Source organism: Populus nigra, chromosome 6 (genome assembly GCF_951802175.1).
Source record: "Populus nigra chromosome 6, ddPopNigr1.1, whole genome shotgun sequence".
Lineage (NCBI taxonomy): Eukaryota > Viridiplantae > Streptophyta > Magnoliopsida > Malpighiales > Salicaceae > Populus > Populus nigra.
The window spans coordinates 15,237,004-15,250,914 of NC_084857.1; the positions used below are offsets into that span (position 1 = coordinate 15,237,004).

At 30.4% G+C, this 13,911-nt stretch overlaps 1 protein-coding gene across 2 annotated transcripts; it reads right to left on the minus strand.

Annotated features, from left to right (window-relative positions):
• Positions 1-8,373: 8,373 nt before the first annotated feature.
• Positions 8,374-12,033, minus strand: LOC133696391 (ATP-citrate synthase alpha chain protein 1-like). 2 transcript variants are annotated; one of them, XM_062118571.1, is made up of 12 exons: positions 11,873-12,033; positions 11,649-11,755; positions 11,125-11,463; positions 10,946-11,026; positions 10,713-10,764; positions 10,518-10,632; positions 10,217-10,298; positions 9,931-10,026; positions 9,730-9,831; positions 9,314-9,430; positions 8,787-8,903; positions 8,374-8,668 (listed from the first exon to the last, which is right to left on the minus strand). In XM_062118571.1, exons 2-12 carry the CDS (start codon positions 11,745-11,747, stop codon positions 8,597-8,599), a joined length of 1,272 nt encoding a protein of 423 aa, XP_061974555.1. In that variant the 5' UTR covers positions 11,748-11,755; positions 11,873-12,033; the 3' UTR covers positions 8,374-8,596. The 2 variants fall into 2 exon arrangements, with proteins under 2 accessions (XP_061974555.1, XP_061974556.1); XM_062118572.1 differs by having other exon boundaries at positions 11,649-11,750; positions 11,873-12,004.
• Positions 12,034-13,911: the final 1,878 nt, after the last annotated feature.

A 13,911-nucleotide genomic window follows, 5' to 3' on the forward strand; every position in this document is an offset into this window, starting at 1 on the left:
TTCAAGTTTCCTCTTTTTTTTTTTTTTTTTTTTCTCACCCTCAATTCCATGCCAAATCATTTAATTTTTCAAACTAGCCTTTTAATTTACTTTTTTTTTTAATTTAATTTTTTTTTCTATTGATTACCATTTGTTTTATTCGGCATGATTTATAAAATTAAAATATTTTTTCAATTTCATCCATTTTTAATTTTTTCATCTATTGAACTTGGTTTCCATTCTTCTGACTATCTTTCTTTTTTAATCATTTTCTTGATTTATTTTAATTTTTAATTTCATTCCTTATTCTTTTATTTCATTTAATCTTAATAGTAGATTTGGTCCTCATTTGATTGCTCCTTTTTTGTGTGTTTTAATACTTGTTATTTATTTATTTTATTTTCTAATTTTGTCTTCTTTCTCTTGATTGTTATTTATTTATTTTTTAATTTTGGATATTTGAGAATTTTACTTCATGATGTTTTTAGATTTGCTTTCTATGGAGTAACCTGGTTTTATGATTGAGGTCACCGGTTTAAAAAATAAACTTGGTTTGACTTCGATCTTTTTTATGTTCATTTTTAATATATATATATATATATATATTTAACCTACAAAATTATATTATTGGGCTTGTGGCTTCATGAGTTTTTCCACTTTTAGTTTTTTATGGGTTATCTTGATCTTATATCTCGGGTTGCAAGTTAGTTTAGTTTACCGTGGTTGACTTGAATTTTTTTTTTATTAACTTTGTTTTCACTTTTGTCTTTTATTATTTTGTTGGTCTAAAAGTTGACCTCCATTATTTTATTCAATTTCTTTTGTACGAAGTTATCTTACCTTATAAGCTATCCACAAGTTTGGTATATTGACTAAAGTCAGGTTTTTTGTTTTTTTTTTAATTCATTTTTTAACATTTAATTTGTTGGTAATTTTTTTTAATTTTAACTTATTTGAATCAATGACGTGAATCCTAAATTTCTCTTATTATTTTAAAAATATTATCATGGCTTGAGTTTTTGTTTTTTTTTATATATATATATTAAGAAAAATTTAAACTGGATCGGAACACTTATGTATACATAACAACCGAGCATCAATGCGACCTCAAATGCAATTTTTAATGAAAAGAGGGCTCAATGGTGCTGTTGCCATGTGCACTTGCACGACTATGTCACGGCCTCATGGGTTGAAAGGCTGGAAGAGAGAGGAACGCAATGCAATTTGAATGGATGGAGAGAGACAGAATGTGTTTCTTTTCCTGCAAACATATATGGTGTGATTTTAATTAGATGCAGAAATCTGAAAAGCTTACTTCAAAACGTATGGATTATTAAAATTAAATAAAAAAAAAACACTAAAAGCCTTAAACCTTTCACTATGGCATTTGAGAGGAATTAATGTGGATTCTTAATGTGTTTAATTTTTTTTGTCCTTGGTTTTTTTTTTAATTCAGTTATAAATATTTTTTAAAATTTTATCATTTTATGTTGGATTGATTAGTGACTCAGTTTGATAATTTATTCCGTGCTAGTTTCCTTCAAGTTTTTATAATCTTAAAAAATACATTGATATTGACTTGGTTCTTAATTTTGTAGAGAAGGATTTGTTCTAACTATTTATAAAAAATTAAATATAAGAGGATTGAAATTGAAATTGAAATGTGAGATGAAATCACATCCCTTTAATTAATGAGAAAATATTCCTTTTCTTTTTTCAAGTCTCCAGCTATCATGCTTTTTTTTTCCCTCTCAGTTAAACCCTTCCACGTTACATTGATTGATGATTTGACTCAATAATCTATTTCGTGTTGTTTAATTACAGAATTATAATCTTAAAAAATATCTTGATATTAAATTGATTCTTGATATTATAAAACATAATTTAATTTTGTTATTTGCAAAAAATAAAAAATTAAGGGACCAAAATTAAACTCATGACATGGCAACACCCCTTTTTTTTAATATAAAAATGGTGTCAATGCCTTAACTTTAATATTTTGTTCAAATTCATTATTGATCTTTCTATTTTGAAAATTATACATTCTACTTCATGATTTTATTTTATTTATATTTTAGTCACTGAGTTCGAAAAAAGAAAGAAAAAATCACTTGATTACGACTAGTGAAAAAAAGATTGTCGGTTGACCACATTTTAATAACAAAAAAGATCAATCTTGATGTAAATGAGTTCTCATTCAATGAGAAAAGTTCCGTTAAGGTCTTTCTAAACCTTTATCTTGCCTAAAAAAATATATCAAAGCTATAAGAATTTTTTTCCTGATTGGAGTTGCATTGTTAAGCCATTTTTGGGGTTTTTTGCATGGTTATCAAACCTGACCCAGGGGTTGACCCCGCCAAGAGGCCGGGTTCCAGGTTTCATGGGTCAACCTGGATCAACTCGGGTCAACCTGGAAAAAATTTAAAAAAAATATTTAAAGTTTTGATTTTTAATATGAAAAAATTAAGAAAAAAATTCATATGAATATAGGTTATAAATATTGTAAATAATGAAGTTTAAAAGAATATTTTAAAAAGTTTTTTATCCCATATTGAAAAGATACTATGTTATGCTTTTAAGTTGAAGTATTTAAATCAAAAAAGTTTTTTATCCCACATTGAAAAAACATAACTTTTTTCTTGTGAACATAGAATATATATACAAAATGACTTCAAATCTCACATTGAAAAAATATTTTTTTCTTGGGAACATAGGAGTATATATACTAATGGGTTTCAAATTTCACATTAGAAAAACAATTTTTTTCATGGAAATATAGAGTATATATACTAAAGGGTTTTAAATCTCACATTAAAAAAATAAAACACTTTTTCAATATCTATATAATGAGCTTTAAAAAGTGTTAATAACCAATTAAAAAATATATAAAAAAGAGGGGTATAGGAGAAAAACCACATTTAAAAAAAAAAAATTGGGTCTCACCCAGGTCGACCAGGTTTGGCCGGGTCGTTGCATCAACCGATCTTTTGGCAAACCCGGACCGGTCCAACCATCGGGTCTACCCGTCAGACCCGTCCGGGTTTACTAACTATGGTTTTTTGGGAGGTTCTGGGCGTATTTATTAAGTTTTTTTTTGAGTAAAAATAAGTTTAAAATGAAATTTTTAGGCAAAAATAGCAGTATCATGCATCTGAATTTTTTTGCCTTTTTATTTTAAGTTTATCTCATTAAAAATTACATGACTAAATATATATTATATGCATATTTCTTTATTAACTTTTAAATTTGATTAAAAATATATTTGATTTATTGTTTTTTGAAATAACATTAAAATTTTAGTTCTTATTTGAATAAGATTATAATTGTTTTTTTTTCTAAGCAAACATTCTTTTAAAACAACCTATTTTTTTTTAAAAAAAATTGATAACTAGTATACAAGCACTTGTCTTTATTATTATGTAATTAATTAAAAGATAATTAAAAAAAAGTAATTAAATCAAGTCAAATCCATGATTTAGAACTTATTTTTTTTATGGATGAACCCAAGTTGACATCTATTTATCTAATATATTTCAATATATAAAAAACAATAACAAAAAAAAAATGAGTGAATTTTAATTTATTTATTTTTTAAATACTTTTCTTCGTTAAATACTTATTTGAGTGGTTTGCAGTCAATAATGGAATTATATATATATATGCGCGCGCGTGTTTTAAATGAAAAACTACTATAAATATACTAATATATATTTTAGATCGGGTTGAGTTAACAATATTCATACCTTATTAGGTAAAAATTAAGATATTTATATCATAATTATAAAAATTGGTTTGATCCAGTGCGTTTTAATTGAAAAAAAAATAAAATTTTTTTTTTGACTAACTCGATAAAAAATCTAAATTAACCTGATAACCTGGTTCATCTAGACCTAATCTAGTTAATCTTGATTCTAATTGTGACCCTAATCCTAACCGTGATCTTATAAACTCTTTTTATTTTTATTTTTAAGGATTTGAATGGATATCTACTGAGGGTGTATTAATTATTATCCAGTTGCAAAGAAAATTGTTATTGTTCTAATAAAATAAAACGCATAAGGAGATATTATTAAATTATTTTAATTACATGATGTAGTCATGCCACGTACGAACAAATCTAAAGCTTATGAATAAGTCTTTTACTTCTTTATTCAGAAGTTGTTTGTACCAATCTTGCTCTCGCCCAAACATCACATGCCTATCTCGATCCAGTCTCTAGCTCAATTATTGGCCTTAAAGACTGAGTCTATAAGTAGGTTTGGTATTGTGGTAATTGTTATGGTTATAGTTTGAAAAAGGTTATTTTATAAAAAATATTTTTAATTGAAATTGGTTTGAAAAAATAGGTGTTTGGTTAAAACTATGGTTAAAATTGAGATTGAAGAAAAAGTAGTTTAATATGTTTGATTAATAATGCTTTTAAAATTGAGGTTATAAAATAATTTTAAAAATATATATTAATATTGATGATTTTTAATTTAAATATTATGGATTTAACTATTGCTATTATATCATGTAATAAATCATACTTTATATAAAATATTTTTTATTATTCCATGAAACCATTTATAATTCCATTACATACGAAATACATCCGATAAAAACTACAGTTTCCATAATATTTTTAGCATATAATAAAATTAGATAAAATATTATCAGGTATAAAATTCACTCTAAACTAGTTTTTTTTTTAAAAATAAATGTTAAAAAAATTAACACACTACTTAAAAAAACAAAAAAGGGTTCACGCAGGCAAGTGAACAGTGCAAGAGAATTGCACTGTTCACTATTTTTAAGTGAACAATGCAATTCTCTTGCACTGTTCACATGAACAGTGTACACTATATACTGTTCATGTTAATTGCACTGTTCATTGAACAGTGCAATTAACATGAACAGTGGAAAAAGTAAGAATTCGCTGCTTTTCTTTCACTGCGTTTCTGACGCAGAAATTAAGTGGGGCCTAGTGAACAGTAAATCAATTTTTTCCTTAACCAAACGGCTGCAAGCCGCAGAGCCAAACGGCCTCTTAATCATGACATGACCTAGACCCAGCTCAAGCCCATGAATAAGTTTATTTTGAGTTTGTTTATTTTTGTATTTAAAAATATTTTTGAAATTTTTTTATTTACTTCAAAATAATTTAGAGGTGTATAAATAATCGCTGCTATAATTTCTTTAGAGGTGTAGAACAATCAGTCCCTATTACATTTCTTCTGCACATCACAGATTGATCATTTCTTTTTATGTACAAGAAGTCTTTAGTGTATAAACAGTTCAGTAGCTATCCACTCCAACATTATCACTTGTCTTTGATAGAAATCTAAGCTAACAAGTAACACTGTTTTGAGAAGAGTAGGAAATTCTAAAGAGCAGAGTTGAATAAAAAGATCAATACATTTAATTAATTAATTGAGAATGCCTATTTAAAGGCTTACAAAATAACCTGACAATAAAAAAAAACTCTCAACAAACATGAGAGATTATTAGACTCCAAATGATAAAATTTACAGCTAATCTTGCAGCAGAATCTGTTATGAAAACAATAACATTAAGACTGATTCAAACTTTTTTATGCACTTATCTCTATCTTCTATTTTTAAGGCAGATTCTCATAAACAAATTATAACAATCCTTATTGAGATTTGCTTTAGACAAACCAAGTTTCATCATTAGAAATTCTAGCTTTGATCTAGGAAGTGCTTTAGTCATTATATCAGCAAGTTGAATATTGGTTAGACAGTAATAAACCTTTATAAGTAAATTCTTCTCAGCGTCTCTTATGGAGTGAAATTTCATATTGATGTGTTTGGTCCTGCCATGTTGGACTTGATTTTGAGCAATGGCAATGACAGACTTGTTATCACAATAAAGCTCAATTGGTGAGCTTTGTTTTTGGCCCAGATCAGCAAGCAACCTGTTTAACCATATAACTTGATTTGCAGCAGTTGCTAAGGCGATATATTCTGCTTCAGCTGTTGATTGCGCCACCACTTCTTGCTTTTTTGAATTCCAACAGACTGCACATGATTGTCAAGAAGTCTCATTTGATTTACAACATCCATTGATCTGCCAGAAAAATCTTTGATAGATTCATTGTCTTTCATCTTCATCAACTCAAATTTTCTTTTCAATACAAGGAGCCTAACAGTTTTAACTCTATTGCTATCTTCAAATTCACCTTGAAGCTTGTCCCATATTTGTTTTGGTGTTTTCAGGTTCATTATTTTGGTGAAAATAAAATCTGTAAGTCTAGAATATAGGTAGGTGATGGCTTTATCCTTCTTAAGTTTTTCTTCTTCATGCGCTTTCATCTGAGCAATTATAGGATTTGTTGTAATGGTGGTGGATCAAATTCAGACAATACAACATTCTATAAACCTTGAGATCTTAGATAAAACCTCATCTTAACAGCCTAAATATAATAGTCTTCACCATTGAATAGTGGAATTGCAGATGCGGTATTACTTAAAGTAGACATAAAACCTAAAAAAAGAAAAAATTACTAGTGTTTATACTCACTCTTACTATATTTAGCACTTAGAATACTTGCCTCACAACCCGTAGATATAAGCTATGATACCACTTATAGAAATCTAAGTTAAGAAGCAACAATGTTTTGAAAAGAGTAGGAAATTCTAAAGAGCAGAGTTGAATAAAAAAATCAATACGTTAATTAATTGAGAATGCTTATTTAAAGGCTTACAAATAACATAACAATAATAATAATAAAAAAATCTCAACAAGATTATTGGACTTCAAGTAATATAATTATAGAATACTCTAAAATGCGTGGGTTTTTCACTATAGCAGCAGTTTTTTTTTTCACTTTTGTTTTTTCTGTTTTTTACATATTATCACTGTGCACACAGTGCACAGTGAAACACTTGACTTTTTTTTTCATTTTTGTTTTCCTTTTTTTGTTTTTTTGGTTTCGCCTATGGGTTTTTTTTTCTTTTTTCTTTTAATGAATTTATTTTATTTAATTTAGTTTGTTAATGTGAATATTTTTTTTATTTAGTTATCATATTTTTATTACATAGATCTCGGGTTTGACGAGTTAACCTAAATTTTTTTTTTGTTTTTTTCCTTTTTAATCATTTTTTTCGTTTGACCCATCGATTTTTTTTTTCTATTTAGTTATCAAACTTTCATGACGCGAATCCTAGGTTTGACGGGTTAACTCAGTTGATTCAGATTTTTTTTTTCCTCATTGGTAATATGCTTATGTCTTTTGTTTTTTTAATTAATTTTTTTCGTTTAGTTTAGGTTGTTAATGTTCACTTTTTTTTTTCTATTTCTTTTATTGAATTTTTTTTGTTTAATTTAGTTTGTTAATGTGAAAAAAAAAATTTATTTAGTTATCATACTTTCATGACACGGATCTCGGGTTTGACAGGTTAACCTGGTTTAACGAGTTAACCTGAATTTTTTTTGTTTTTTTCCTTTTTAATCAATTTTTTTTCGTTTGACCCATCGATTTTTTTTTCTATTTAGTTATCAGACTTTCATGACGCGGATCCCAGGTTTGACGGGTTAACATGATTTGACAGGTTAACTCAGTTGATTCAGATTTTTTTCTTTTTCCTCATTAGTCACAGACTGATGTCTTTTTTTTTGTTTTTTTTTAAATTAATTTTTTCCGTTTAGTTTAGGTTGTTAATGTTCACTTTTTTTCTATTTAGTTATCAGACTTTCATGACACGGATCCCGGGTTTGACAGGTAACCTGGTTTAACGGGTTAACCCGGTTAATTCTGGGTTAACCCATCAATTTTTTTTCTATTTAGTTATCAAACTTTCACGACACGAATTCAAGGTTTGACGGGTTAACCCAGTTAATTCAGATTTTTTTTCTTTTACTTCATTAGTTTTTTTCTTTTATTGGTTTTTTTCTTTTTAATTAATTTATTTAATTATCATATTTTTATGACATGACCTTGCAGCCAGATCCATATTCAAGGCTATTGGGTCTGGTATTAGAGCTAGACCTACTGGGTCATGCAAGTTTAATATTATTATTATTATTATTATTATAAATATTACTTTTGAGTCAGGCGTTATAGTCACACCCAAGATTTTTAGATATAGTTTTGCAGAAAGACCTAACACTTTTAGATTTTATTTTTTTTTATACAAAAAAAATTAACCCGCAGCATCGCGCGGGTTATGTGACTAGTTTACAGCAAATCTTGTGGCAGAATATGTTATGAAAACAATAACATTGAAGATTGATTCAAACACTTTTCTGCACTTATCTCTATCTTCTTAAAATAAGGCAGATTCTCATAAACAAATTCTAACAAATTCTAACAGTCTTCACGGAAAATTAATAAAATGAGGCAGCCCTTGATCAACAGCTTATTCAACAACGCTCCCGCTACAACAGAGGATCGATAGCAAACACAGAAATAAGCAGCTCTTTATTATGGAATCAGAACCAACATCAGGTCAGAGATTACATTTTCATTTTGGTAAGCTTTACCTGGTCTATTATAGCTACCTTTCTATAATGGGATTTCTAGTAGAAAGAAAATGGTGCTAAGATCTGAGGCAAACTCGAAACTCGGTGTAAGAAACTGCAGGCAAAATACAGATTGATTCCTAGAGTTGATGACTTATGCAGCTGCGGTGATGCACTCGATTGCCTGTTTGCATATGCCAGTCATGGTTGCCTCCGGCCCGTAAACCTATGAGACGACATAGAAACAAGAACGACTGTCAGTTGTTAGTGTTGTTTGTGATGCTGCACTATTTTTTTACATGCACTGAAGGAAAAGGCCATGGAGATTTCCCACACATCGGTACCTCAATTGGGATTCCAATCTCCTCTCCAAGTGCCCTCATTTTTGCCAGGCCCGTCTGGTAATTAGGACCTCCTCTCCTCACATATATGCTCATCCTTGCTGCTTTCAGCTTCGATTCCTGATAAATGAAATACTATGATTATCAACAGTACATTCGAACAAGGAGATTTTAAAAAGACCCACAGCAGTTCAGTTCAAACCCTGTCTAACATACAAACCAAAACACAAATCCAGACATTCTTTATGTTCTCCATTGGTGAGAAAAATATTATGTTTAAAAGATTTGTGAGTTACAGACAGATTTTAGATTTTAAATGAAAATGTCTGGAATTTGCAGTTACAAGGTTGAGATTTCACAATAAAAAATTTGCGTTTGTCGAAGAAGGTTTTGAATTTCAATTGCAACGCAACCGAAGTTTTGGAACTCTTAAGTAAACGCAAGGCAATTTGGCACTGCATTGGTGTTGCCATTAAACTTGGGAATAAAAGAAGAATGAAGATAAGATAATGATAGCCAGACTAACTCACCTTCTCCTTCAGGGTTCGAATTATGCCATTAAATGTAGCAGCAACATCAGTAAAGTTTGCAATTCCTCCACCAATTACAAGGGCTCTCTTATGGCCATCAGGATCAGCAGTCGCACACTGTTGAAATGTCATGAGATTATTTGTACAGCCAAAATGAAATACAGAACACACATCTGAGGGTATATGGGCATCGGAAAATACCCTCCAAATCTTTCTTTTAAGATTGGTAAGCATCAATTTATTAAAAAATTCAAAAAGGAAACTAATCAACTATCCCAGAGCATTTTTATGCTTTGTTTTCAGAAAAAACAGTAACTTAAAACAGTATGAGGTGGTCAACTATGAAAATGGCAGTTCACTCTAGTGATGTAAAACAGTAACATGACACCTAAAGAGTGGAGAGAAAAGGTCCTTACATCAATTACAACTCTGGCATACCGCAAGACCTCCTCTTCATTGGGAGCTCCACTATACTCTGCATAGTTCCCAAGCTCGGAAGCATAGCCGAGATCTCCTACCTGATCAGCAAAAATTAATTGATATAAGAGGTCAATGCAAAGAAAAAAAAAATTGGTAGGGTTTCTGGCAATCCTGTAACCAAACATCTATAGCCATACCGTATCAGCATAGATGACACTTGCACCTCCTCCAGCCACCATAGTCCAAATTCGCCCCTTTGGATTCAATACCGTGAATTTCAAAGAAGCGCTTGTCTGAAAGAAAATTAAAGAAAACAATCATAAACATCATGATCTGACTGAAAATCATAAACATGATTAAAAAGTCTTAAACTCTAAGGCTAAAGAATAACCAAAATCATAACAATGAAATATGTTCTTGAATGAATTAACACAGATTTCAAGTGCAGTACAGGTCAAGGCATCTATCAATCTAGATTATTACCTTTTCATCTAGGCCATGAACAAAGCTTTCTGAAGGACTCATAACTCTTCCAAATGGCATTGGAAATTCAATGCTACCCCATCTGAAAAAGAATGTAGCTGGGTAAGATGATAGTGAAGATGGCAAGACATGTGTTCAATAAATTAGAGCATCAAATCACAAGGGCTTAAAACACTTGGTTTTATAAACTTTTATCCATGCTTTGTCTTGTGCATGTCTGTTCGAAACACCATCACCTCTTATTAATAAAAAAAGAAAGGAAAAAAAGAGAGTAAAGGTTCACTTAAGCAAATGAAAGTACTTTTTGAAGTTTTTAAAAGCTGCAGTGTCGTCCAGCTCGCCTCTCATATCCAACGGATAAGGCTTTCCATCAACAAAAGTGAAAGGGTTCATCTCCAGGAAAGTGAAGTCAAGATCTAGCAATAAAAGCTTAAGAAGTTAGCATAAAATTCTAATAGCCAAAGTATGTTATATTAGTCAGAGATCATCGGCATACCTTGAAAAAGAGCAAAAACTACTTGAATGAACTCCTCAATTTCTCCTTTTATCTGGATGGAAGAAAAAAATTCTGCGTCAATGATTCCACATCCAGAATAAAAGCCTAAACCAAAATGCCAACTACGAAATTAAACAGAATGATAGATAATACCACTGTCTATTTCGATAGCATACTTTCCGAAACAAAAAAAATATGGTGAGAAGGACCACTTTCTCGGTGAAAATTATTACCGCTGAAGGAAGGGTGGCAACAAGTGGAGCACAATCTCCCGACGTAAACGTTGCACTTGTTGGAACAAATATAGTCTTGACCTGTTCAACAACCACAAATCCCATTGTAAGAAACACAGCACTTAAGTACAGAACCAGAACAAGACACTTAATCTAAAATTCCCATGAAACAACAATACCTTATCCCAGTTCTCTTCGATTTCAATCCCTCCGCATTCCGAAAAGCTGATGCTGCACCCAAGTCTCTCCGAGACAATGTTTAGATAGAACTCTTGGTTGTGGGGGATAAAGGGTTCAATGATGAATGTTGTTATAGGTCCTTTGCATCCACCCATTTCAACCTCTTTGCCAAGACGCCCTTGGATAAACTCAGCAACTTGATCCAGATCCAGATCCAAAGCAACAAGGCCACTCTTCCCACGTTTCCCAAACAGCATGTCAGGTTTGACAACCAGTTTTGCCGATGCCAACCAGGGTTCCTTCTCTGCTAGCTCATTGAAATCAGTCGATTCCGTTACCTGAAACATATATACATAGTAAGGAACAGAAAAATGTAACCTCTGCAACATATCGAGTATGGGAATTTGTGTATTCAAATGCATAACATTTTAGAGATCTTCTGTAAGCCTTTGCAACATATCTAAACAATTAATGGATTAGTTTAAGAGGAAAAAAAGAAGATCGGGGCTAAGGAGGGACTGACTTGAGCAGATTTGATGGGCAAATCACGACCAGAAAACCTCTTGAAATGCTCCCTCAACAATCTCTTGGAGTCGTACTCTCTGATCTTCTTGCGTGCCATTTTCTTTTCTATTCAATACAACAGAGATATGAACATAAATTATTACAACCTCAATCACAAATACAAATGCATGGCGGTAATAGGGATTAAGGAACAACAAGCACACGGTAACTATTATTAATTACCTTTAAAATAGGAATGTGGTAGGCAGAGAGGATGACTTGAATATTCCGCCTAGCGCCTTTGGTCTTGAGTCTGCACTGCTTCCTGGTATTTATAGTTGCAAGTCCCAGTTTAACAACACAGAATTCTTAGTTAAGATCTCAAGTTAAATGAATGTTTTTTTTTTTTTTTCCATATATAGTATTTTTCCACCATATCTCCCGGTTGAATGAGAGAGCTCGAGTTTTAAAAATATTTTCGAAGAAATTTAAAATAAATTATTATTTTTTATTTATTTTAAATTAATTTTTTTATATATAGATTGTTTTAATAATTCTTTTTTTTAAAAAAAATATTTCAAGCAACAAAACTGAATAAACGAATGGGCAGATACGGCACCAGCCATCTTAGACCACAGTTTCAAACTACCCATATTATTTACAAGCATGGGGTCGTTTAGTTTATTAAATTCTCACAGATGTGGACGGTGATATCACAGAGGCTTGCTTCCATCCAAATTTTGAGAATTTTCAGTTCATGATTATGATATTTATGAGTGTGGTAGGATTATTTTTAAAAAATATATTTTATTTAAAAATATATTAAAATTATTATTTTATATTAATACATAAAAATAATCCACAAATTAAAATAAAAGTTTTAGTTTATTTAAGATATTGAAGCGGGACCTTCAACTACCTTTTAATGGAACACGTGGGCTGAAAAGAATCTTTTTACATTTCCAAGTACTAAGAACAAAAAGATAGCTTTCGGGCTATACGCTCCTTGACAAGTCAATAAAATTCATCAATTCAATTACATAGATCATATCAAATTCTGCTTGACTAGGAGTGAACGTAAATTTACTTTTTAAAATATTTTTTATATCAAAATATACTAAAATAATATATTTTTATTTTTTAAAAATTATTTTTGAGATCAGCACATCAAAACGATTTAAAACATATAAAAAAATTAAATTTTAACAAAAATAAATTTAAACTTTTTAAAATACGATATACACCCCATTTCCAAACAGACACAGAAACAGGATGCAACAAGTCAGTAGTCAAAGTTAGACTTAGTTTCAAGAACAACGTTGTTTGTAGTTTGACGATTCCATGGCCTTGTCCCTAAATGCAATGCAACTATCCTTTTTTTTTTTGTGTGAGCATGGGCTATGTTGTTAGGTGCAGAACTCTAAGATCAAAGAGTTTTAATACTTTAGGCAAAGTTCATGCATTTTCTTTTAGCTTAGATGAGAATATCATCAATTCCTTCTCCTATTATTAGTTTTTTGCGACATTGTAGTTCCATTCTTTATACATATAAAATAGTTTTTTTATTTGTTAGCCAACAAATTACCCGTCATCTAAAATTACTATAGCTCAATTCACGTGCTAATTCAAGTGTTTTACTGTAGCTCAATTCACAGTAAAATATGTCTTACGTGACAATAACATTATCTTTATGCCATTTGATCCAAAAATATTAAGAAAATTACCTTTTTACCCTTTCATCCAAAAAAATTATGCCTCTTAGATGGGGGTGTTGATGTCTTTTTTTTCATAATAAAATTACTCTTTTACCTCTAAAATCAACAAAATATAAAACCGTTGAGCAATAACTTTCTTGACTTTACATAAACTTTCATAGTAAAAATATGTATTTGCCTCTAGAGTCAAAAAAATATTGTTCTATTGGATAAAAGGGCTTTGGGGTTTTAAAATTTTAATGCATAATTACATATCCCCTACGACCTTGGCAATTACATCTTTAATATTGGAAGAGATAAAATATAAGCTTAGAATTTGAGGGTATTTTTATACTTTCATATGAGTATTTTGTGTAATTGTCGGGGTTGTTGGAAATATTTTGGTATTTTCACATTTGTTTTTGAATTTTTTAATGCTTAAAATTGTTGGAGCATGCTCGGTATATTTCAGCGCGTGAGTGGTGTATGTGCCATTAAGGCAATGCGCTTGATGCCACCCGATAGACTTAACTGGCCTTCCGTTGTCTTTCTAGATGCGTTGCTATGTTCTCTTCCATGTAAACTAGC

Coding starts and splice junctions, on each gene's coding strand:
- LOC133696391 (XM_062118571.1), bottom strand. CDS start 11,747: ATGGCACGCAAGAAGATCAGAGAGTACGACTCCAAGAGATTGTTGAGG. Junction 10,299..10,517: donor GCTTTTAAAAACTTCAAAAA/GTACTTTCATTT, acceptor ATTCTTTTTCAG/ATGGGGTAGCATTGAATTTC. Junction 9,832..9,930: donor GTGTCATCTATGCTGATACG/GTATGGCTATAG, acceptor TTTGCTGATCAG/GTAGGAGATCTCGGCTATGC.